Source organism: Salmo salar, chromosome ssa21 (assembly GCF_905237065.1).
Source record: "Salmo salar chromosome ssa21, Ssal_v3.1, whole genome shotgun sequence".
NCBI classification, from domain to species: Eukaryota; Metazoa; Chordata; class Actinopteri; order Salmoniformes; family Salmonidae; genus Salmo; species Salmo salar.
The window spans coordinates 28,827,217-28,853,992 of NC_059462.1; the positions used below are offsets into that span (position 1 = coordinate 28,827,217).

General features: G+C 43.6%; 1 protein-coding gene across 2 annotated transcripts in view; it reads right to left on the bottom strand.

The window, feature by feature from the left end:
* Nucleotides 1-26,776, bottom strand: part of LOC106582109 (protein dopey-2) — a 54,693-nt gene that overhangs the window by 25,336 nt on the left and 2,581 nt on the right. Inside the window, exons 2-17 of one of the 2 annotated variants that reach the window (XM_014164857.2) lie at nt 22,982-23,156; nt 21,685-21,866; nt 21,242-21,412; nt 20,902-21,091; nt 20,445-20,543; nt 20,119-20,242; nt 18,609-18,712; nt 18,285-18,396; nt 8,103-8,223; nt 5,517-5,636; nt 5,284-5,395; nt 4,948-5,175; nt 4,060-4,403; nt 2,963-3,378; nt 912-1,183; nt 456-608 (exon numbers count right to left, since the gene is read on the bottom strand). In XM_014164857.2, the coding sequence (XP_014020332.2) occupies nt 456-608; nt 912-1,183; nt 2,963-3,378; nt 4,060-4,403; nt 4,948-5,175; nt 5,284-5,395; nt 5,517-5,636; nt 8,103-8,223; nt 18,285-18,396; nt 18,609-18,712; nt 20,119-20,242; nt 20,445-20,543; nt 20,902-21,091; nt 21,242-21,412; nt 21,685-21,866; nt 22,982-23,119 (2,886 nt within the window). In that variant the 5' untranslated portion in view covers nt 23,120-23,156. Of the gene's footprint in view, nt 1-455; nt 609-911; nt 1,184-2,962; nt 3,379-4,059; nt 4,404-4,947; nt 5,176-5,283; nt 5,396-5,516; nt 5,637-8,102; nt 8,365-8,514; nt 8,918-18,284; nt 18,397-18,608; nt 18,713-20,118; nt 20,243-20,444; nt 20,544-20,901; nt 21,092-21,241; nt 21,413-21,684; nt 21,867-22,981; nt 23,157-26,776 lie in introns of those variants that run through there. The other variant, XM_045704646.1, reaches the window with a different exon arrangement.

The following is a 26,776-nucleotide window of genomic DNA, read 5'->3' on the forward strand; positions in this document are numbered from 1 at the left end:
CCTAAATTAAAAACATTTTTAGATGAATTCCAGGAGATTTTATAGTATTTTATAGATCGGCCTTCCCTGTAGCTCAGTTGGTAGAGCATGGTGTTTGCAACGCCAGGGTTGTGGGTTCGATTCCCACGGGGGGCCAGCACAGAAAAAACAAAAATGTATAAAATTGTATGAAATGTATGCATTCGCTACTGTAAGTCGCTCTGGATAAGAGCGTCTGCTAAATGACTAAAATGTAAACATTTTACCAAAAACCAACATATATATTATCTGTTTAACAAAAAACTTTGGGGGGCCTAAACAATTCACTGGTGGGCAGGTTTTGGCCCGTGGGCTGCCTTTTGCCGACCCCTGCTATAGTGGTATAGGATGGATCTTTGCTGTAGGCATGTAGTGCACAGTTTGTTTGATAGTACAGTAAAATCTTGTTAGTGTGTATATATGTGTGTGTTCTGTACCTTGTCTCTGTGCAATAAAGCCTGGCAGATGATGTCCTCACAGATGGATGCGGAGGGGGCCAGGCAGTGGAGCCGATAGAAGAGCTCTACACAGGAGGTGTGCTGCTCTCGACGCTCCACGTCCAGCTGACCCCACAGCACCTGGGCCACCCGCTGCATGGGGTCACAGAGGTATAAGGTTAGAGGTGAGGATGATTGGTGTTCATTTGGATCAACTGAAGGCAGCAGCATCATATAACGAACATTCTTGATCTGGTGAGGTAATAGGCAGCGGACATAAAAGGTGATGATGCTGTTGTACAAGTGAGTTTTACAGACGACATCTTCAGTAAGGAAATGGACATATTTCATCATATTATACATTAACACGTCAGACCAGCTAGGCCCCCTTATATGTTCCCTCTTCATGTGCCAGTAACACAAGCCACCTGCCATGGCAGACAATTGTTTCCTGACCTGGTAGAAGTCTGTGCCCTGCTCGATGGTGCTTAGCAGGCCTGGGTAGATGGGGGGCATAGTAACCATCTGCAGCCGCCCACTGAGAGGGTTAGCATCGCTGGCCTGGTAGCACCTGGTCTTGTCCTGAATGACCAGGGCCAGGGACTGGGATTGGTTGATGAGCTCCAGCAGTGACGACATGGCCGTGTGCTGCACGTGGTAGTCCCTCGACAGGCAACACAGAGTCATCAACGACCTCAGCCACACAGGCAGGCTGTCTACGTTACTGCCTGAAAAAAAAAACACATCGAGTTGAAGTCGGAAGTTTACATATACTTAGGTTGGAGTCATTAAAACTCATTTTTCAACCACTCTTCAACCACTTAAACTATAGTTTTGGCAAGTCGGTAGGACATCTACTTTGTGCATGACACAAGTCATTTTTCCAACAATTGTTTACAGACAGATTATTTCACATAATTCACTGTATCACAATTCCAGTGGGTCAGAAGTTTACATACACCAAGTTGAATGTGCCTTTAAACAGCTTGGAAAATTCCAGAAAATGATGTCATGGCTTTAGAAGCTTCTGATAGGCTAAATAACATCATTTGAGTCAATTGGAGGTGTACCTGTGGATGTATTTCAAGGCCTACCTTCAAGCTCAGTGACTTTTTGCTTGATATCATGGTGAAATCAGCCACGACCTCCGAAAAAAAATTGTAGACCTCCACAAGTCTGGTTCATCCTTGGGAGCAATTTCCAAACGCCTGAAGGTACCATATTCATCTGTACAAACAATAGTACGCAAGTATAAACACCATCGGACCACGCAGCCGTCATACCGCTCAGGATTGAGACGCGTTCTGTCTCCTAGAGATGAACGTACTTTGGTGAGAAAAGTGCAAATCAATCCCAGAACAACAGCAAAGGACCTTGTGAAGATGCTGGAGGAAACCGGTACAAAAGTATCTATATCCACAGTAATTCGCGTCCTATATCGACATAACCTGAGAGGCCGCTCAGCAAGGAAGAAGCCACTGCTTCAAAACCGCCATAAAAAAGCCAGACTATGGTTTGCAACTGCACATGGGGACAAAGATCGTACTTTTTGGAGAAATGTCCTCTGGTCTGATGAAACAAAAATAGAACTGTTTGGCCATAATGACCATTGTTATGTTCGGAGGAAAAAGGGGGAGGCTTGCAAGCCGAAGAACACCATCCCAACCGTGAAGTACGGGGGTGGCAGCATCATGTTGTGGGGGTGCTTTGCTGCAGGAGGGACTGGTGCACTAAACAAAATAGATGGCATCATGAGAAAGTCAAATTATGTGGATATATTGAAGCAACATCTCAAGACATCAGTCAGGAAGTTAACAATGACCCCAAGCATACCTCCAAAGTCGTGGCAAAATGGCTTAAGAACAACAAAGTCAAGGTATTGGAGTGGCCATCACAGCCCTGACCTCAATCCTATAGGAAATGTGTGGGCAGAACTGAAAAAGCGTGTGTGAGCAAGGAGGCCTACAAACCTGACTCAGTTACACCAGCTCTGTCAGGAGGAATGGGCCAAAATTCACCCAACTTATTGTGGGAAAGTTATGGAAGGCTACCCGAAACGTTTGACCCAAGTTAAACAATTTAAAGGCAATGCTACCAAATACTAATTGAGTGTATGTAAACTTCTGACCCACTGGGAATGTGATGAAAGAAATAAAAGCTGAAATAAATCACTCTCTACTATTATTCTGACATTTCACATTCTTAAAATAAAGTGGTGATCCTAACTGACCTAAGACAGGGAATTTTTACTAGGATTAAATGTCAGGAATTGTGAAAAACAGAGTTTAAATGTATTTGGCTCAGGTGTATGTAAACTTCAGATTTCAACTGTAAGATAAAAAAAAACATGTTGGCGACTTCACATTCAATATGTTCAACGATTAGGAAAGTATATCAGGGTGCTGACTTTAAGCATCATAAAGTAGTCAAATCAACCCTGTTAGTAAGCCGTATTAGGGTATGGGTAAACAACTATTATTGGGTAAAAGTTCATACAGTGACCTCACCTGTATCGTTGAACATGTCATTATAGAGCCCATGGCTCTCCCCCTCACTCAGGTACAGGGGGAAGGTGGTAGACTCCAACAGAAGGTGGCACGCTGCTGTGAATGCCTGTCGACACTCCTCCGAAATCTCCGCCCTGCTCCGGGGCATGTACCCTGCCCCCCAGTCCACCCCTCCTCCCGCACACCTTCGCCCCTTCTTCCTCTCTGTAGGGGGGTCTGGGACAGGGGGGTCTGAGGTGGCACGTGGTTTGTGTTTGTTGGGGGTGAAGAGCTCGGCTAGCTTGTCTTTGATCTGGGTGGTGGTGATCTGAGGGCCCTCCCGGAACGAGGACTTCCGACCAGGGGAGAGGGCAGTTGGGTCGGGTTGTACAGCCTCCTCCTGCCCCCTGTCATCCTCCACCTGAACCAGCAGGTACCTGGGAGGGGAGAGAAGGAGGGAGAGGGGAGAGAGAAAGAGTTGGAGAGAGAGTGAGGTAGACAGAGAGATAGTGAGTGTTCTGGACCTGTTAGTTGTTTAGCACCCCCTAGTGGCAGTTTAAGTTCAGCATTCTAGAATTTACCTGTTTGTGTCATGTGACAGAAAGCAGTTTCAGAAGTGAAGCAATGTGTAAGATGTGCAAGTGTGAGTAGTTACAATCCTTATTTATAAGCTTTGTATGTTTGTAAGTACATTTGTTTATTAACACAAGGTAAATGTTTATCACATAATTTTCATGTTTCTGTAAAAGATGAATAATTGAGTTAGCTGTTAGTTACTTTGCATTAGCTTCAATGCTATTTCTCCCTAGGGATACCTAGCTGAGTAATATTAAGCATACAATTGCATTCTAGTAACTTTATTTTATATTTGGCTCTAGATTGAGTACTCTTATTCCTTATTTCATACATTTAGTGCAGTTATTGTGTTAGACATTCTGTGCTCTATACTACTGTAACTGAAAACATGCACTTTTGTGTTTGTTGCAGTTAGTGTTTAGCTAACTGGATAGCTGGATAAGGGCTACTGTACATTTAGCGAATCCAGTATAGCGAGAGAAAGAGACAGATAAAGTTTGTTAGAGTTGATTATGTTTCCCTGATGTGATACTGTTCTCTACCTGCTGGTGATGAAGGCCAGGATATCCTGCAGATACTGGGTTATGGTCTCCACACTGCCCCCCTTCCTCCACACGCCCTCGCCCTCTTTCACAATCCCTGCCTCCTCAGGGCCCAGGCCCGCCCCTGGTAGGAGGTGCAGCTCTGACGGCGAGGCGCTGATGCCCAATCCGCTGTCTTCAGACCGAAGGGGCAGGAAGGGGCTTTCTCCCTCTCCTGGACCAGTCTCGTGCTCCATGTCCCCATACAGTTTAGGTTCTTCCTCTGGTTCTGTGTTGTCATGGTTACCGTTGACCTTACCACTATCTTCATCATTATCCTCCTCATCCCTTTTCTTGTCCACGTCCTGTAGGGTAGAAAATGTATGATCCAACCAGATTATCACCATTGAGGGAGAGTGTAGTATGACCTAAAAGGACTGTTAAAGAACCATCTCCTTGTCCTTAAACTTCTCAAATATAATTTTCAAGGAAAAATCCCATCACGGTCCAGTCAGTGACTGAACAAAGCTAGAGATTAGTGGGAGCTGTGTCTATGTGACAGACAGACAGGTCAATGTTACAGCTGGACTCCAGACCTTGGCAAAAAAAAACTATTACATCTGAATGGACAGTGAAATGTGAAGCATGTGATTGGCCGGCCTGTGTAGTCAGGATCTAAGATCAAGACAAGAGTAGTACAGTACCCTACCAGAAGTGTTATCCCTCGGTCAGACAGATCACCTCCCAGACAGTATCCTGACCTAAGGGCACAGCATCCTGACCTAAAGGCATGTCCTTTCTGAAGTACTTCTGTAATGCTGCATCCTTAACTCCCATTTTTCTTCTACTCTCAATACGTCATCGCTTATCTGAACCACTGCACGCACGCACACACGCACACACACTGACCTGAACATATTCAAAGCTCTCCTCCTGTGCCTCCACTTCCTGTGTCTGTGACTCCTCCATGTCCATATAAGCCACGGGCATCTGGATCTTACTGAGCACCTTGAAGCAGGCGTGCAGGCCTTGCGTGAGCTCCAATAAGTCCAGGGAAGTCATGTGGGTGCAGAGCGCGTGCAACATGCGACACAACATCTGGGGCAGGAACTGAGACTGGATGTCAACATGGAGCTCCTATTGGACCAGACACAGAGAAACGGACCAATCAAAGAGAGACACAGAGAAACGGACCAATCAGAGAGAGAGACACAGAGAAACCAACCAATGAGAGAGAGAGTGTACCAGAGGGATAACATCCATTAGAAATATGATAAGGGTGGAGATCTCTGTGACAGAGGGAGCAGAAGAGGCACTCTGATACTGCAGAGTGGGTAGCGGCAGGTCAGCTAGGTCACTATGGAGACAGGAAGAGAGAGAGAGAACAGTTAAACAATGTTTGAGAAATATGCTTTATAACATCAAAGCTACTATGACTATTCCAGAGGAGGTACAGTAAGGGTTAGTAGAGGTGTTACCTGAGGCAGGTGCAGAAGTGGCAGGTCATGTAATCCCACAGGAAATCACTGTTCATGGAGCTCACCAGCATGTTCACTGTCTTTATGATCTCTGACGCGTTCTTGTTTTCTTTTATTTTACTGCACAGACAACACAATACATCCTCGAAGTCACTATCATGTCACTCTCTTTTTAGAAAAATCTTAGGATATAATGACAACCATTCCCAATAAATAACATTCACTTATATATCAGTTTATTCTCCACTTACAGTGCCTTCATAAAGTATTCACACCCCTTGACTTTTTCCAACTGTTGTTGCGTTACAGCCTGAATTTAAAATGGATTACATTGAGATTGCGTCACTGGCCTACACAATACCCCATAATGTCAAAGTGGAATAATGTTTTTTGAATTTTTTACAAATTATACTGATCAAAAATGTAAACGGAACAATGTCTAATAGTTTACTGAGTTACAGTTCATATAAAGAAGTCAGTCAATTGAAATAAATTCATTAGGCCCTAATCTATGGATTTCACTTGTCTGGGCAGGGGTGCATTAATGGGTGGGCCTTGGAGGTCATAGGCCCACCCACTGGGGAGCCAGGCCCAGCCAATCAGAATGTCCATCAGTTGAAGAAGCCGGATGTGGAGGATCTGGGCTGGCATGGTTACACGTGATCTGCGGTTGTGAGGCCGTTTGGAAGTTCTGCCATATTCTCTTAAACGACGTTGGAGGCAGCTTATGGTAGAGAAATTAACATCCAATTCTCTGGCAACAGCTCTGGTGGACATTCCTGCAGTCAGCATGCCAATTGCACACTCCCTCAAAACTTAAGACATCTGTGGCATTGTGCTGTGTGACAAAACTGCACATTTTAAAGTGGCCGTTTATTGTCCCCAGCACAAGGTGCACCTGTGTAATGATCCTGCTGTTTAATCGGCTTCTGAATATTCCACCCCTGTCAGGTGGATGGATTATCTTGGCAAAGGAGAAATGCTTACTAATGGGGATGTAAACAAATTTGTGCACACAATTTGAGCAAAATACGCTTTTTGTGCATACTATATGGAAAAGTTATGTTATTTTTTATTTCAGCTCATGAAACATGGGACTAACATGTAAAATGTTGCGTTTATATTTTTGTTCAGTGTATTTCAAATCAAAGTTTATTCGTCACATGCGCCGAATACAGCAGGTGAAATGCTTACTTACAAGCCCTAACCAACAGTGCAATTTTTAAGTAAAAAATAGGTATTAGGTAAACAATAGATAAGTAAAGAAACAGTAAAATGACAGTGAAAATAACAGTAGTGAGGCTATATACAGGTGGTACCGGTACAGAGTCAACGTGCGGGGGCAACGGTTAGTCGGGATAATTAAATATGAAAAGCTGAAATGTCTTGAGTCAATAAGTTTTCAAACCCTTTATTATGACAAGCCTAAATAAGTTCACTTTGGATGGTGTATCAATACACCCAGTCACTACAAAGATGCAGGCGTCCCCTTACTAATTCAGTTGCCGGAGAGGAAGGAAAACGCTCAGATTTCACCATGAGGCCAATGGTGACTTTCAAACAGTTACAGAGTTTAATGGCTGTGATAGGAGAAAACTGAGGACAGATCAACAACATTGTAGTTACTCAACAATACTAACCTAAATGACAGAGTGAAAAGAAGGAAGCCTGTACAGAATAAAAAATATTCCAAAACATGCATCCTGTTTGCAACATGGCACTAAAGCAATACTGAAAAATGTGGCAAAGCAATTCATTTTTTGACCTGAATACAAAGTGTTGTATTATGTTTGGGGCAAATCCAATACATTACTGAGTACCACTTTCCATATTTCCAAGCATAGTGGTGGCAGCATCATGTTATAGGTATGCTTGTAATCGTTAATTAATCAAATGTATTTGTAAAGCCCTTTTTACATCAGCAGATGTCACAAAGTGCTTATACAGAAACCCATCCTAAAACCCCAAACAGCAAGCAATACAGATGTAGAAGCAAGGGGAGTTTTTCCAGGGTAAAAAATAAATGGAATGGAGCTAAGCACTGGCAAAATCCTAGAGGAAAATTTGGTTCAGTCTGCTTTCCACCAGATACTAGGAGATGAATTCACCTTTCAGCAGGACAATAACCTAAAACACAAGGTCAAATATACACTGGAGTTGCTTACCAAGAAAGTGAATGTTCCTGAGTGGCCGAGTTAGAGTTCTGACATAAATTTGCTTGACAATCTATGGTAAGACCGGAAAATGGTTGTCTAGCTATGATCAAGAACAAATTTGACAGAGCTTAAAGAATTCTGAAAAGAATAATGGGCAAATGTTGCACAATTCAAAAGCTCTTAGAGAGTTACCCATTAAAATTCAGATGTAATTGCTGCCAAAGGTATTTTATTTTTCATAAATGTTTTACCAATGTTATCATTTTTCTTCCACTTTGACATTAGAGTATTGTGTAGATCGTTTACAAAAAAAAAAATCACAATTAAATCCATTTGAATCCCACTTTGTAACACAACAAAATGTGGAAAACGTCAAGGTGTGTGAATACTTTCTGAAGGCACTGTATCTCTTCCGCACCGGTCTTCTCACCTGGTTAGTTGGTTGCCCGTCAGGCCAGTGCTGGTGATAGACTCCTCTCCCAGCATCTCTCTGCAGTAACTGTAGAACGCTCTCACCGCCTCCAATAACACACTGTCCACCACCAGAGGACCTGTTAGAGACCACCATCATCACTACACACTGCCCACCACCAGAGGACCTGATAGCGACCACCATCACTACACACTGTCCACCACCAGAGGACCTGTTAGAGACCACCATCATCACTACACACTGCCCACCACCAGAGGACCTGATAGCGACCACCATCATCATCATCACTACACACTTTCCACCACCAGAGGACCTGTTAGAGACCACCATCCTCACTACACACTGTCCACCACCAGAGGACCTGTTAGAGACCACCATCATCACTACACACTGCCCACCACCAGAGGACCTGATAGAGACCACCATCATTATCATCACTACACACCAGAGGTCCTGAGTGGGACTACCATCATCATCACTACACACTACCAGAGGTCCTGAGAGGGAGCACCATCATCATCTTCATCACCACTACACTATCTACGAGTAGAGGGATTGAGACATTAGGGAGACAGATGAAGAGAGATAGAAGGGAAGGTAAGGCCTGAGGAAGGGGAGGTGTGTGTGTTTAGGCCTGAAGGTGTCTGCATGCTTCCAATCCGAAACAGTTTGTGCATACAGTGCATTCGGAAAGTATTCAGACCCCTTCCCTATTTCCACATATTCTTACATTGAAACCTCATTCTAAAACAGATAAAATATTTATTTTTCCCTCATCAATCTACACACAAAACCCCATATTGACAAAGCAAAAACAAGTTCAGACAATTTTGCAAATGTATTAAAAACTAAAAACATATACCTTATTTACATAAGTATTCAGACCCTTTGCTATGAGACTCGAAATTGAGCTCAGGTGCATCCTGTTTCCATTGATCATCCTTGAGATGTTTCTACAACTTGATTAGAGTCCATCTGTGGTAAATTCAATTGATTGGACATGATTTGGAAAGGCACACACCTGTCTATATAAGGTCCCACAGTTGACAGTGCATGTCAGAGCAAAAACCAAGCCATGAGGTCGAAGGAATTGTCCGTAGAGCTCCGAGAAAGGATTGTATCGAGGCACTGATGTGGGGAAGGGTAACAAAAAAATTATGCAGGATTGAAGGTCCCCAAGAACACAGTGGCCATCATTCTTAAATGGAAGTTTAGACCCACAAAGACTCTCCAAAGAGATGGCCGCCGGGCCAAACTGAGCAATCGGGGGAGTAGGGCCTTGGTCAAGGAGGTGACCAAGAACTCAATGGTCACTCTGACAGACCTCCACGTTCCTCTGTGGAGATGGGAGAACTTTCCAGAAGGACAACCATTTCTGCAGCACTCCACCAATAAGCCCTTTGTGGTAGAGTGGCCAGACGGAAGCCACTCCTCAGTAAAAGGCACATGACAGCCCGCTTGGAGTTTGCCAAAAGGCACCTAAATACTCTCATACCATGAGAAACAAGATTGAACTCCTTGGCCTGAATGCCAAGCGTCACGTCTGGAGGAAACCTGGCACCATCCCTACAGTGAAGTGTCGTGGCAGCATCATGCTGTGGGGAAGTTTTTCAGCGGCAGGGACTGGGAGACTAGTCAGGATTGAGGGGAAGATGAACGGAGCAAAGTACAGCGAGATCCTTGATGAAAACCCGCTCAGGACCTCAGAGCTGGGGCGAAGGTTCACCTTCCAACAGAACAACGCCCCTAAGCACACAGCCAAGACAGAGCCCGGACTTGAACCCGATCGAACATCTCTGGAGAGACCTAAGAGTGGCTGTGCAGCGACGCTCCCCATCCAACCTGACAGAGCTTGAGGATCTGCATATAAGAATGAGAGAAACTCCCCAAATACAGGTGTGCCAAGCTTATAGCATCATACCCAAGAAGACTCGTGGTGTAATGCCAAAGGTTCTTCAACAAAGTACTGAGTAAAGGGTCTGAGTACTTATGTAAATGCGACATTTACATTTTTTAAATAAATTTGCAAAAATGTATAAAAACTTGTTTTTGCTTAGTCATTATGGGGTATTGTGTGAGGATTGATGAGGGGGGAAAAAACGATTTAATCCATTTTAGAATAAGGCTTTAACGTCAAGGGATCTGAATACATTAGGAATGCACTGTATATTATGACGACATTTTGTGACGTTTTTTATTCGTTTTGGTCTTCGGAAAGTGTTTTTTCCGCTGTTTGTGCACACAATTCTTTTTTTTAAGGCTACCTGAAGTCTACTCGCCTTCGTCGGTGGTTGGTCAACAGTAGGAATTCTTCAATTCTTCAATGTTGTCATTCAACGAGAGACAAATATTTTTCACTTGTACTGCAACAAACATCTTAGTTAGATGTAAGATCTCCTCAGAAAAAACTCAAGAAATGTCATTAAAGTTATCTATTTTTAGTAAATACTATTGCCACTTTTTTCTCGTTTTTCAAGCGGTCTTTTAAGGGAGGTGAGGTATGTGTGTTTGGACCTGTGGGATGGGAGGTGTGTGTGTTTGGGCCTGTGGGATGGGAGGTGTGTGTGTTTGGGCCTGTGGGATGGGAGGTGTGTGTGTTTGGGCCTGTGGGATGGGAGGTGTGTGTGTTTGGGCCTGTGGGATGGGAGGTGTGTGTGTTTGGGCCTGTGGGATGGGAGGTGTGTGTGTTTGGGCCTGTGGGTGGGGAGGTGTGTGTGTTTGGGCCTGTAGGATGGGAGGTGTGTGTGTTTGGGCCTGTGGGATGGGAGGTGTGTGTGTTTGGGCCTGTGGGAGGGGAGGTGTGTGTGTTTGGGCCTAAGGGTGTGCTTCATTCTATAGCTAGAGGACTCCTGATATCTCCAGGAGGGATGAGTATAATATTTTTCTTTATCTGTTGTTGTCTAGTACTGTGTTTTTGCTAGCTAGGGCCATCTACTTTAAGTGCTGCCTGTCTTCCGAGTAGCTTACTTGGTGTGTGAATTGCTGACTGCTCATAACTTGCAGATGATTGTTGACACATAAACCAGGATTAAGGGGCAGGGCAATATGTGACTCTTGTTGTTTTCATAATCAGTGGCTGTATTGGAGGGGGGGTGGTTTCTCCTCTCATAGGCAGTCAGAAATTAGTACCGGGATGTGTGCTCTTTACCTTTGCAAGCAATTAGTATTAGTACTTCAGACTCCCCTGATTTCTAAGCGGCGGTCTAGTCGCAAAATGAAGATTGTCACCGAAACAAAAACGGTTCTGCTGAGTTGTTCGAGGAAGGAAAGAGAGGAAGGCTCCATCCACACCACTATCTCACTTAAGTATCTTACCTAGTTATTTTCAGATCTCATTTAGCTCTTTTGTAGCTTTGACAACTACAATATGTGTGTTTTCTATACCTGTTCGCTCCTCTTCCTGTAGGCTTTACAGATGCTCCCCACCCCTTGGCTACAACCCATCTAATTTGGTGTACCCTGCACACACAACCCTGGTCTCTGGCAGCGTTTGGAACTACCAGAGCCTATGCTGCCCTTCAGTCCTTTTACTTTTTGGCCCTGACAGAGACATGGATCCCCCCAGAGAACACTGCTACTCCAGCTCCTCTCTCTTCATAGTTCGAGAGCATCTGGTTGTCACACAAGACTACTAATTTCTCCTAAGTGGAGACTCTATCATTTCAATTCCATGCGGTCACTGTCACTTGTCCACTCAAGCTTAACAATGATGTCACCCATTGCCCACCAGGTGTCCTTAACCTCTTTTGGGTAGGGGGCAGAATTTTCACAGCCGGATGAAAAACGTACCCAAATTAAACTGCCTACTACTCGGGCCCAGAAACTAGAATATGCATATTATTAGTAGATTTGGATAGAAAACACTGAAGTTTCTAAAACTGTTTGAATGATGTCTGTGAGTATAACAGAACTCATATGGCAGGCAAAAACCTGAGAAAAATCCAACCAGGAAGTTGAAAATCTGAGGCTGTAGTTTTTTTTAAAATTAATTCCCTTTCCAAACTACAGTGACTTAGGGATCATTTTGCACTTCCTAAGGCTTCCACTAGATGTCAACAGTCTTTAGAAAGTTGTTTGAGGCTTCTATGGTGGATTTTGAGGGAATAACAGCCGGTTCAAGCAGTGGACAGTCTGAGGTCATGTAGTTAGTTCATGCGCATTCACGCATGGCTAGCATTTTTTATTTTTCTTCTGTAATGAATACGCTATTGTCTGGTTGGAATATTATCGATTATTATGTTAAAAGCACCCTAAGGTTTGATTGTAAACATCGTTTGACATGTTTCTACAAACGGTAATGGAACTTTTGAGCTTTTCGTCTATTGATTTGCGCCCCCGCCTCGTGCCTCTGGAATAGTGTTCTGGACGCGCCAACAAAACGGAGGTATTTGGACATAAATGATGGACTTTATCGAACAAATGAACATTTCTTGTGGAAGTGGGAGTCCTGCGAATGCATTCCGCCGAGGATCAGCAAAGGTAAGGAAAGATTTATAACACTAATTTAATTTAGAGTTTTGTTGATGCCAGAACTTGGCGGGTAACTGTATAGCTTGCATTGATGGCTGAGTTCTGTACTCAGAATATTGAACAATGTGCTTTCTCCGTAAAGTTATTTTGAAATCTGACACAGCGGTTGCATTAAAAGTAGTATATCTATAATTCTTTAAATAATTGTTATATATTTTGTCAACGTTTATGATGAGTATTTCTCTAAATTAATGTAAACATTCAAAAGTTTTGGGAGGCAAACATTTTCTGAACATCACGCGCCAATGTAAAATGCTGTTTTTGGATATAAATATGAACTTTATCGAACAAAACATACATGTATTGTGTAACATGATGTCCTATGAGTGTCATCTGATGAAGATCGTCAAAGGTTAGTGGTTAATTTTAGCTGTATTTCTGTTTTTTGTGAAGCCTCTCCATGCTAGGAAAATGGCTGTGAGGCTTTTCTTGTTTAGGTGGTGTCCTAACATAATCTAATGTTTTGCTTTCGCTGTAAAGCCTTTTTGAAATCGGACAATGTGGTTGCATTAAGGAGAAGTATATCTTTAAAATGGTGTAAAATAGTCGTATGTTTGAGAAATTTGAATTATGAGATTTTGGTCGTTTTGAATTTGCCGCCCTGCTATTTCACTGGCTGTTGGGAGTGTGTCCCGCAGGTGGGACGGTCACGTCCCACATACCCAAGAGAGGTTAGAGGTTAAAGAGCTCCTCAATGAGCTTGACACCTTGATTAAGCCAATTTCCTGACGATGGGTCACCGCTCTTCGTACTTGGCGACTTCAACCTAATTTCTTTCCAACTCTCTCTTTCCCCTCCTTGCCTCTTTTGACCTCACCCTTTCCCAGTCCCCTCCCACTCACAAGTCAGACAATATGCTTGACCTTGTCTTTACTAGAGGCCGTTTGCCTACTAATCTCACTGCAATCCCCCTCCAGGTCTCTGATCCCTACTTAGTTTCCTTTTCTGTCTCCCTTTCCTCCAACCCTAGCCAACCAGCCCCTACCCAGATGATCATGCGCCATCGCAATCTTTTCACTCTCTCATCTTTCCCTTCTGCTAAATCCTTCTCCCTCCTGTCTCCTGATTCTGCCTCTTCAACCCAACTCTCCTCCCTTTCCGCATCCTATGACTTGCACTAGAAGTCGACCGATTTATCGGCATGGCCGATTAATTAGGGCCGATTTCAAGTTTTCATAACAATCGGTAATCGGCCTTTTTGGATGCCAATTATGGCCGATTACATTGCAATCCACGAGGAGACTGCGTGGCAGGCTGACCACCTGTTACACGAGTGCAGCATCAAAAGGACCTGTGGCTGCAAGGAGCCAAGGTAAGTTGCTTGCTAGCATTAACTTATCTTATAAAAAACAATCAATCTTAACAATCACTAGTTAACTACACATGGTTAATGATATTACTAGGTTAACAAGCTTGTTCTGCGTTGCATATAATCAATGCGGTGCCTGTTAATTTATCATCGAATCACAGCCTACTTCAATTTCGCCAAACGGGTGGTGATTTAACAAAAGCGCATTCGCGAAAAAAGCACAATCGTTGCACAAATGTACCTAACCATAAACATCAATACACAGAAGTATATATTTTTTAAACCTGCATATTTAGTTAAACGAAATGCATGTTAGCAGGCAGTATTAACTAGAGAAATTGTCACTTTTCTTGCATTCAGTGCAAGCAGAGTCAGGGTATATGCAGCAGTTTGGGCCGCCTGGCTCGTTGTGAACTGTGTGAAGACCATTTCTTCCTAACAAAGACTGTAATTAATTTGCCAGAATTTGACATAATTATGATATAACATTGAAGGTTGTGCAATGTAACAGCAATATTTAGACTTAGGGTTGCCACACGTTCAACAAAATACGGAACGGTTCCGTATTTCACTGAAAAAAATAAGCATTTTGTTTTCGAAATGTTAATTTCCGGATTTAACCTGTTGGGTCTAGGGGGCAGCATTTGCACGTCTGGATAAAAAAAATGTACCCGATTTAATCTGGTTACTAATCCTACCCAGTAACTAGAATATGCATACACTTATTATATATGGATAGAAAACACTCTAAAGTTTCCAAAACTGTTTGAATGGTGTCTGTGAGTATAACAGAACTCATTTGGCAGGCAAAACCCTGAGACATTTTCTGACAGGAAGTGGATACCTGATGTGTTGTATTGACTTTAAACCTATCCCATTGAAAAACACAGGGGTTTAGGAATATTTTGGCACTTCCTATTGCTTCCACTAGATGTCACCAGCCTTTACAAAGTGTTTTGAGTCTTCTGGAGGGAGATCTGACCGAACAAGAGCCATGGAACGATGATGTCCCATTAGACACCTGGCACGCGAGTTCATGTTGGGTACCCTCGTTCCAATACGTTATAAAAGAGTATGCATTTGTCCACCTTGAATATTATTCATGTTCTGGTTAAAAAGGCCCTAATGATTTATGCTATACAACGTTTGACATGTTTGAACGAACGGAAATATATTTTTTCCCCTCGTTCATGACGAGAAGTCCGGCTGGCTTACATCATGTGCTAACGAGACGGAGATTTTTGGACATAAATGATGAGCTTTTTTGAACAAAACTACATTCGTTATGGACCTGTGATACCTGGAAGTGACATCTGATGAAGAGAATCAAAGGTAATGGATTATTTACATAGTATTTTCGATTTTAGATCTCCCCAACATGACGTCTAGTCTGTATCGCAACGCGTATTTTTCTGGGCGCAGTGCTCAGATTATTGCAAAGTGTGATTTCCCAGTAAGGTTATTTTTAAATCTGGCAAGTTGATTGCGTTCAAGAGATGTAAATCTATAATTCTTTAAATGACAATATAATATTTTACCAATGTTTTCTAATTTTAATTATTTAATTTGTTACGCTGACTTGACTGCCGGTTATTGGAGGGAAACGATTTCCTCAACATCAATGCCATAGTAAAACGCTGTTTTTGGATATAAATATGAACTTGATAGAACTAAAAATGCATGCATTGTCTAACATAATGTCCTAGGAGTGTCATCTGATGGAGATTGTAAAAGGTTAGTGCATCATTTTAGCTGGTTTTATGGTTTTGGTGACCCTGTCTTTGACTTGACAAAACATTACACACAACTCTTGTAAATGTACTGTCCTAACATACTCTAAATTTATGCTTTCGCCGTAAAACCTTTTTGAAATCGTAAAACGTGGTTAGATTAAGGAGATGTTTATCTTTCAAATGGTGTAAAATAGTTGTATTTTTGAAAAATTTGAATTTTGACATTTATTTGGATTCAAATTTGCCGCTCTTGAAATGCACCTGCTGTTGATGGAGTGCACCACGGGTGGCACGCTAGCGTCCCACCTAGCCCCAAGAGGTTAACCATATTAATGACCAAAGGCTCGTATTTCTGTGTGTTTATTATATTATAGTTAAGTATATGATTTGATATTTGATAGAGCAGTCTGACTGAGCGGTGGTAGGCAGCAGCAGGCTCGTAAGAATTCATTCAAACAGCACTTTACTGCGTTTGCCAGCAGCTCTTAGCAATGCTTGAAGCACAGCGCTGTTTATGACTTCAAGCCTATCAACTCCCAAGATTAGGCTGGCAATATTAAAGTGCCTATAAGAACATCCAATGATTAAAGGTATATGAAATACAAATGGTATAGAGAGAAGTAGTCGACGCGTCATAATTCCTATAATAACGACAACCTAAAACTTCTTAACTGGGAATATTGAAGACTCATGTTAAAACAAACCATGTTAAAAGGAAGCTTTCATATGTTCTCATGTTCTGAGCAAGGAACTTAAACGTTAGCTTTTTTACATGGCACATATTGCACTTTTACTTTCTTCTCCAACACTGCGTTTTTGCATTATTTAAACCAAATTGAACATGTTTCATTATTTATTTGAGACTAAATAGATTTTATTTATGTATTTTATTAAGTTAAAATAAAAGTGTTGATTGTTCATTCAGTAGTGTTGTAATTGTCATTATTACACACATACATATTATAAAATCAGACGATTAATCGGTATGGGCTTTTTTTTGGTCCTCCAATAATCGGTATGGGTCAACCTCTAACTTGCACAGTACCCTTTCCTCCCGGTCGGCTTGGGAGGAAAGGGGACTAAACTTCCGGACGACCTATCAGCCTTTCACTCCCTCCTCTCTACCTTTGCTTCCTCTGTATCCACTGCTAACTCCACTCTAAATGTCAAGCTTCTGCCTCTAACCCGAGGAAACTCTTTTCAACCTTCTCCTCCCTCCCTAATCCTTCACCCACTCCCCCTACGTGGATGACTTTGTCAAACACTTTAAAAAGAAGGTTGATGACATCCGCTCCTCATTCACTCAGCCTATTGAGTCCACTGGTCCCACTCACACATAATTACCCTACGCCTTGACCTCTTTATCCCCTCTCTCTCCTGATGAAATCCTGCGACTAGTGAGGTCCGGCCGCCAGACAACTTGCCCACTCAACCCCATCCCCTCTCCATATCTCTTGAGACCTTCTCCCATTCCTCATCAACTTATCCCTGACCACTGGCTGCGTCCCACCGGACGTCAAAATGGCCTGAGTCGCTCCCCTCCTCAAAGCAACACTCAACTCCTCTGATGGCAAAAACTACAGACCGGTATTCTTTATTTTATTTTCAAAACATTGAGTGTGCGGTCTCTGACAATGCCATCTCTCTCAGAATGATCTTCTTGACCTTAACCAGTCAGGCTTCAAGATGGGTAACTAAACCGAGACTGCTCCTCTGTGTCACAGAGGCTCTCTGCACTGCCAAAGCTGACTCTCTCTCCTCTCTCATCCTCCTAGATCTATCCACTGCCTTTGACACCATGAACCATCAGACCTCCTCTTCACTTTCTCAGGCTAGGCGTCTCAGGCTCTGCACACTTTTGGATTGCATCCTACCTGGCAGGCTACTTCTACCAGGTGACGTGGAGAGGATCTGTGTCTGCACCAGGTGCAACACATCTCTGCGTGCCTGGCAGATACACCCCCCCCGTTGACACCATGGTGTCCCCCTACCAGAGTGCAAAGAACCTTGGCGTGACCCTGGACAACATCAAAGCAGTGACTCGCATCCTGCAGGTTCATGCTCTACAACATCCATAGTGTATGAGCCTATCACACATAGGAAGCGCCGCAAGTCCTTATCCAGGCACTTGTCATCTCCCGTTTGGACTACTGTAACTCGCTGTTGGCTGGGCTCCTCGCTTGTGCCATCAAACCCCTGTAAATTATCCAGAACGCTGCTGCCCACCTGGTGTTCAACCTTCCAAAGTTCTCCCATGTCACCCCGCTCTTCCGCACAATCCACTTGCTTCCAGTCGAAGCTCGCATCCACTACAAGACCATGGTACTTTCCTACGAAGCAGCAAGAGGAACTGCCCCTCCATACCTTTAGGCTATGCTCAAACCCTACACCCCAACCCGAGCACTCTGTTCTGCCACCTCTGGTCTCTTGGCCCTCCAAACTATGACTGTGATATGTGGTTGTCTCACCTAGCCATCTGAAGATGAATGCACTAAAATGTAAGTCGCTCTTGATAAGAGGGTCTGCTAAATTACTAAAAAGTAAAATGTAAGGAAGGGGAGGTGTGTGTGTGTTTAGGCCTGAAGGAGGGGAGGTGTGTGTGACTACCTATCTCTGGCTTATCCATGAGGCTGATGATGATGCGGAAGGGTCGGAGATAACCAATCACGCTCTCCGGGTCTGCCTCCACATCCTTCTGATTCAGGATGTTGATCAAAGCCTAAGTACAGAGAGACAGAGTACACACATACACAAGGTTACACCACCGGGTATTGACTGAATCCAAGGTCACATTGTTTCTATGTTTTCGTATTTGAATGAGTGACTTGCATTTAAAGGGCAGGTGTTTTTCGAGAAGTCCTTCGTGAGGTTTAATCATCTGTAACAGTATGATTTATATAACTGCTCAACAGTAGTGTTAGTGTGTCTGACCTGCACTAGGAGTTCTCTGGAGTGGGTGTTGAAGTAGAAGGCTGTTTGTTCCTCCATGGAGATGTCAGGGTCTGCAGCAATCATACCCCCCTTAATGTCTGTGCCTGGCGAACATCAACACACAGAGTAATTTACAGTGCCTTCAGAAAGTATTCACACCCTTTGACTTTTTCAACATTTGGTTGTTACAGCCTAAATAGAAAATTGATTTAAAAAATATATATATTTTACACTGACCAACACACAACACCCCATAAAGTGGAATTATGCTTTTCAAAATGTTTACTAATTAACTATTAATAACACTGGACGGTGTATCAATACACCCAGTCACTACAAAGATACAGGCGTCCTTCCTAATTCAGTTGCCAGAGAGGAAGGAAACTGCTCAGGGATTTCACCATGATGCCAAGGGTGAGGATGGATCAACAACATTGTAGTTACGCCTCAATACTAAACTAATTGACTAAACTAATTCCAAAACATGTATCCTGTTTGTAACAAGGCACTAAATCAATACTGCAAAAAATGTGGCAAAGCAATACATTTTTTGTCCTTAATACAAAGTGTTATGTTTGGGGCAAATCCAATACAACACATTACTGAGTACAATTCTCCATATTTTCAAGCAAAGTGGTGGCTGTATCATGTTATGGGTATGCTTGCAACCGTCACGGACAGGGGAGTTTTTCAGGATAAAAAAATACATGGAATGGAGCTAAGCACAGGCAAATCCTATCAGAAAACCTGGTTCAGTCTGCTTTCCACCAGACACTGGGAGATGAATCCACCTTTCAGCAGGATAATAACCTAAAACACAAGGCCAAATCTACACTAGTTGCTTGCCAAGAAGACAGTGAATGTTCTGGAGTGGCCGAGTTACAGTTTTGACTTAAATCTACTTGAAAATCTATGGCAAGATCTGAAAATGTTAATCTAGCAATGATCAACAACCAATTTGAAAGAGCTTGAAGAATTTTTAAAAGAATAATGGGCAAATGTTGCCCAATCCAGGTGTGGAAAGCTCTAAGAGACTTGCCCAGAAAGACAGCTGTAGTCGCTGCCAAAAGTGCTTCTACAAAGTATTGACTCAAGGGTGTGAATACTTATGTAAACGAGATCTCTCTGTATTTCATTTTCAATACATTTGTAAACATTTCTAAAAACATGTTTTGAGTGTAGAAAAAAATAAATATATATTTAATACATTTTGAATTCAGGCTGTAACACAACAAAATATTGAATAAGTCAAGGGGTATGAATACTTTTTGAAGACACTATAATAACAAGGCATAAATGTTTGTCTCTGAAAGGCAAGGAGCAAAGAATTGAAGCTATATGGATAAATGTATTACCTAGACTTTAACGACATTAGCTACTAAAGCAACTAAAGCTATTATTAGCTACACAGTGAACTATATTCAGGCCTATTACTAGACTAGGACTCAAAGCCATAACTTCATTGCATGTGTGTGTGTGTGTGTGGTGCATGTCTATCCACAGTAGTTACCTAGCAGCCAGGCGTAGAGGCGTCTGTTGAGGGACATGTCTCTGCGGAGCAGAGTGAGGGAAGCAGCAGACACCACTGTGATCGTGTCCTCCCTGGTCATAGGAATACTGCCTTCTGTTGGGTCCTGAGAGAACAACAGGTACAGAGGGGGCACAGGGAGGAGGAAGAAGGAGTTAATGAAGAGGGAGAAGGAAACAGTAGCGGATGAAGATAATAGAGAGGCAGAGAAGGAAGAGTTGGAGGAGGAGCGAGGGGAAGTGGAGGAGCAGGACAGGGTGGATAAGCTGAAAAAGGTGAGGTGGTGAAGAGGAGGAAAAGTTACTCACCAGGCAGGTGGCCAAGGAGAAGAAGTATAGCAGGATCTCCAACATGTTCCTCTGCACCAGAACATTAGAGTCCTGCAGAGAAAGACACAACGCCTTCATCTGGAAGAGGGAGGAAAGGAAAGGGAGAAACCTAGTCAGGTGTACAACTGAATGCCTTCAACTGAAATGTGTCTTCTGCATTTAACCCAACCCCTCTGAATCAGAGAGGTGCTGGGGGCTGCCTTAATCGACATCCACGTCTTCGGCGCCCGGGGAACAATGGGTTAACTGCCTTGCTCAGGGGCAGAACGACAGATTTTTACCTTGTCAGCTCGGGATTCGATCCAGCAACCTTTCAGTTAGTGGCCCAACGCTCTAACCACTAGAGGGAGAGAGAGGTTCTACAACATATCCAACATGGCAGACACATCCTGACACTCATACTCATATTAACATGTGGAAACACACATCAACTCACCACCAAGCGGTTGTTATAGCCCAGCATGCATCTCTGCTGGCGCGGTGGAGTGAAGCGGTCGAAGTGTGTGACGATGAAGAGAGAGGCGGGTAGCCGGACCAGAGGGCTGACCAACACACTGCCCCACAGAGCCCCATAGAACACTTGCTGGCCCACTAACAGAGACAGCCTCAGTAGCAACGCATCCGTCCTGGACAGAGAAGGGAGAGAGATCAAAGTTTAAGATAGTGGGAAAAGGAAGAGGATATGTTATATTATGCAAATATTTATGGAAGAGCTATTTTAGCTCTGTTTAGATACACAGGTACGTGTGTGTGTGTGTGTGTGTGTGTGTGTGTACCTGTCGTAGACATCAGCCCCCTCCTCCAGGCCAGGCAGTAGTCCAGTGATGAAGGCCTGTAGGCTGGGCAGTAAGGCCCTCTGTAGAGGGAGGTAGTAGCGCTCATACAGCGTCAACAGGGCTGGCTTCACCGCCATCGCAGCATGGCCCAGCAACGGGAACAGTCCCGAGCTAAAACACACACGACCGAGATCAATACAACACACTAACTCATACAGTACAGGAGAACAACACACAAATCCCCCAAAAACACACTAACATTGTTCAATAGGCCTTCAAACAAATCAGGACAATAGACAGGCACACACACACACACACACACACACACACACACACACACACACACACACACACACACACACACACACACACACACACACACACACACACACACACACACACACACACAAAATGGGTTAGACTGGTTCGCACAAGTCCCACACCTGTAGATGAAGAGATCCTTGGCCAGCCATTTGGTGCCGATGATCTTGAAGATGATCTCATAGGTCTCTAAGGCCTTGAGGTGCACTCCACTGGGCAGGGCCGGGTGCAGACACTGGGCCAGACGCTTCCCAATGATCAGCCTCTGGGGCAGCAGAGAGTAGCGCAGGTTACTCTGCAGGGCCTAGAGGGACGGAGAGTGAGAGATTTGCCAGTGGTGCGTGTTAGTGGTATGTATTTTAATGAATATCAAAGAAATACGTAATTCATTGGTAATTATTGTATAATTACCATGCTACTTTGTAATTTGCTTTGTTTACTTGACAGATTAATGCTAAAGTGGCCTGAAAGAATCCTCATTCATTCACACATCGCACCTAGACACACACAGATCAACACACGGCCATTCTACCATAACACTCCTTAGCAAACATCCTTCTTCCTAAATGTGTCACAAGCAGGGACCTACTAGTGTCCAAAGTCCCACTTGGGTGGAGCAGGGGACAGAGAGTCAGGCCATGTATTCTGTAGCTACTGAAGTAGAACAATTTACGAGAAACTTGAAACGGAGTGCCTGCAAAAGCAATCTATACACACTATATGATAGGTCAATAAGAGTTTGAATAATGTGTTTGGTAAATACATTATTCAGTGAAAGGGATAGTCTATCATCCTCTCCATTGAATGATTGGGGGATAAGTGAATGAACACTGATGTAGGATAATTTTTAGAAACTCAATTGATAGATTGGGAATGTTTTCCATCTCCCAGTCCACTGATCCTGGAGCCAGATCCAGATGCAACCATGGCAACGCCAGCAAGGCCCGATAAGTGACTGCAGGTAGTGACTGGGCTCAGAGCCAGAGAGTCACTCACACACAGACACACGCCCATGAACTCTTACACACATATAATATGCATGTTGTTGAGTTAAAAATTGCCGAAAGTAGCAAAAACAATTTCCTGCTTTGTTTACAGAACTGTTAAACTGACACTTCCACATGCAAATGCTCTCAATGCAAACCAACATACACAAAATAACTAATAAAACACTAATGGCAATACACTGATCAAGAGACCAATGGCCTGTCTAACTCGTCAATGCAAAAGAATAAGCAGTGCTCTTCTATTCTGACAGGACACGAACACACTGAGGAAATGCAAACCAGGATGGAAATACAACTGAATGCACCACTGGGTAATTTCATCTGTCACACCATGGGTGCAACTCAATAGTATAGAGTGTCTGGATGTCTGACCTCCAGACTCAATATATTGTACCAGCCTTGCCATCCATACCTTGTTGAGTTTGCCCAGAGAGGAGATGAGGTCAGCCCACTCGCTGGACGACTCAAAGTTCCGCAGGGCTTTCTCGATGACCGCCGCGTAGCTACGGTAACGGTAGTCATTCTGCAGCTCCTGCTCCTCGGGATCCATGATGCCTCACTCACGCCCCAGCATGCTCAGCCTGTGTCTGGGGAAAGGGGGAGGAAGGGGAGCAGAGAAGGATAGGGAGAGAGAGAACAGAGAATTGTTGTCAGACATTAATCCCTGCACCAAAATCATGTCCAATAGGCTACATGTACTTGAAATGTTTTGATACGGTGTAACCTAATGAACACAACCCTGAACCCAGATCTCTGTTTGCAGCATGTTGCAGAGGGGTTTCTCTTGCAAAAGTGGTTTGATATGCTCACAGTCACACGTGCACACACACACACACACATGCAGGAATCACAATGTGCTCAATCATGATTGGGTCTGTTCTGTGCTGGTCTGCCTGGCCTGGCTTGAATTCTGAGAAAGATGGGAGAGGGAGGAGTGTGTACAATAGACAACTGGTATTTATTAGGACACAAGGCGAATAATTCCTGTTTACCTCATTTACACGTGCTCCCAGAGGAATAAACATCAGGGCCCATATTCACAAAGTGTCTCAAGATAGAAGTGCTGATCTAGGAGTAGTTTAGCCTTTTAAATTTACATTTACATTTAAGTCATTTAGCAGACCCTCTTATCCAGAGCGACTTACAAATTGGTGCATTCACCTTATGATATCCAGTGGAACAACCACTTTACAATAGTGCATCTAAATCTTTTAAGGGGGGGGGTAGAAGGATTACTTTATCCTATCCCAGGTATTCCTTAAAGAGGTGGGGTTTCAGGTGTCTACGGAAGGTGGTGATTGACTCCGCTGTCCTGGCGTCGTGAGGGAGCTGGTTCCACCATTGGGGTGCCAGAGCAGCGAACAGTTTTGACTGGGCTGAGCGGGAACTGTGCTTCCTCAGAGGTAGGGGGGCCAGCAGGCCAGAGGTGGATGAACTCAGTGCCCTTGTTTGGGTGTAGGGCCTGATCAGAGCCTGAAGGTATGGAGGTGCCGTTCCCTTCACAGCTCCGTAGGCAATCACCATGGTCTTGTAGCGGATGCGAGCTTCAACTGGAAGCCAGTGGAGAGAGCGGAGGAGCGGGGTGATGTGAGAGAACTTGGGAAGGTTGAACACCAGACGGGCTGCGGCGTTCTGGATGAGTTGAGATAAATCATGATGAATAAGATGGGAGCACTCTTACTCTTGAGATGATTTGTGAATACTAGAGCAAGTAATGCCCACAGACGCTTGCTATGACAACCAGTGGGATAATGAGTCCTTTGAAAGATCTCAAATGGAAACCTCATCCTCGATATGCAATAAACAGGCTTAAAGTCAATAAAACCATTTATTCAGCTAGCAAAAATATTTGGTTTAACTGTATTATGATCAGATGGCTCTTCTGCAGTGACATAGTTGTTTTGTGTGTGTGTGTGTGTGTGTGTGTGTGTGTGTGTGTGTGTGTGTGTGTGTGTGTGTGTGTGTACTATGCCAATGTAATAGAGCAGAGAGAGAGGGACTAACAGAGACAGGACAGGATTAGAGCAATAGAGACATCTGGACTCACTTTGGGGGAGAGAGAGAGGCTTTAACATGGGCAAGCCTGCCCAGCACGTGCCTGACAACACACACACACAATATTATGCTTATAAAAACACAATATCATGAGCTCCCTGGTTGTTTCGTTAAAGACACGAGCACTGCCACATGGGAGGAATCTCATTCTGGTCACTCCATGTCAGTACAGTAGCAGGTCAGCTTACCTCTGGAAATAATTCCTCCATTAACAGAATAACAGTGAGGAAGCACTATAAAACTCAATGCCTTGAGCCATGGAAACAGGAGAGAACATGGTGCTGCTGAGCAACAATAACATGGCAGCCAGTAACCAAGTCAGAGTAAATGTCAACGACAAAGTGGTCTACCTATACATGCTCTACCCTAATCACTCTGTCTGGGGTATACCTGCGCACACTCCAAGCTCAGAACCCATATCCTTCCCCTCTATATGTGTAATAACCTAGCTCTCTGTGTCTGTGTGTTAGAGGCTGTGTGTGGATAGTGAGATCACAGGCACACTCAGTCGGTTGATTAAATTAGGGCCATCTCAGATCAACATCTCTAGTCTGGGTTCTAATGGACAGGAGCTAGCAAGGGGCTGCTTTTGTTCGTTTGCCAGCCTTAGCATTCTTTATCTGTCTGTCTCCTCCACAACATTGATCTTCAATGTGTTTCCTGGAAACAAAATGAGCAGACACACTGACACACACATGGATTGACTTGAACATTGACTAGGACTATCTCCTTTAAATCTAGGCATATTTCTGTCTCTGTTTCTCTCTAAACCTTTATCTCAGACAAGCTTGGGGATTTGTTGACAGAAAGGTTGACAAAGCGACAGACGGGAAAGTTTGCCGATGGCACGACGGTGTTAGGCCTGATAACCGACGATGATGAAACAGCATATAGGGAGGAGGTCAGAGACCTGGCAGTGTGGTGCCAGGGCAACAACCTGTTCCTCAAAGTCAGCACGACAAAGGAGCTGATGGTGGACTACATGAAACAAAGGGCCGAGCACTCCCCATTCACATGGACGGGGCTGTAGTGGAGCAGGTTGAGAGCTTCAAGTTCCTCAAGTTCCTCTGTGTCCACTCTGTGTCCACATCCCTAAGGATCTATCGTGGACCAAACACACAGTCATGAAGATGGCATGACAATGCCTCTTCCCCCACGATAACACCTTAAGATCCTCAAAATGTTCTACAGCTGCACCATTGACAGAATCTTGACTGGTCTAGTCCATCACTGGGGCCGAGCTCCCTGCCATCCAGGACCTCTACACCAGGCGGTGTCAGATGAAGGCCCTTAAAAATTGTCAAAGACTCCAGCCACCCAAGTCATACTGTTCTCTCTGCTACCGCAAGGCAAGTGGTAACGATGCACCAAGTTTGGAACTAACAGGACCCTGAACAGCTTCTACCCATAAGCTAGAAAACTGCTAAATAGTTAGTTAAATAGTTAAAGTTACACTATGCAGAAATTGTGCCGCCATTTCGTGCTTGCTAAAACTTTAATAGTTTGCCTAATTTCAGTTTATGTGACAAAATAAGCTAGTATAGTGTAAAGAATCATTGTACCATCTAAACCACTGAAATATATTTTCCATAACCAAAAATATTGTTGTTTCATCTGGTGTACAAAACGGAAAAGACACAAAAACAAAACTTAAGGGGAAGCACAGTAACATAACATATAGCCAAGATCATCATTACTCATCGTCTATCCATTATTACTTTTATTATGGGTTTTACGTTTCAATTATTATTCCTCGATTTTCTTTCTCTCTGTATTGTTGGGAAAGGCCCGTAAGTAAGCATTTCACTGTTAGTCCACACCTGTTGTTTACAAACCATGTGACAAATAAAATTAGATTTAATTTGAGAGAGAGAGCGAGAGAGCGAGAGAGCGAGAGAGCTATAAGGAGGAGTATTATATCACTGAGAGGGGAATCCTGGCTGGAGTAAGAAGAAGTGGCGTCGACAGAAACTTACACATCATGTCCTCATCTCCTGACCGACCTTGACTAACACACCCTCAGCCACTAAATCCTGCAAATCACTCCCAAACTCAACGCATTACACAGATTAACTGACTTACTACTTTGGTACATACACCTACACACACCATGACTTTAGCCTGTACGTGAACTGACTGACTATAGTCTGTC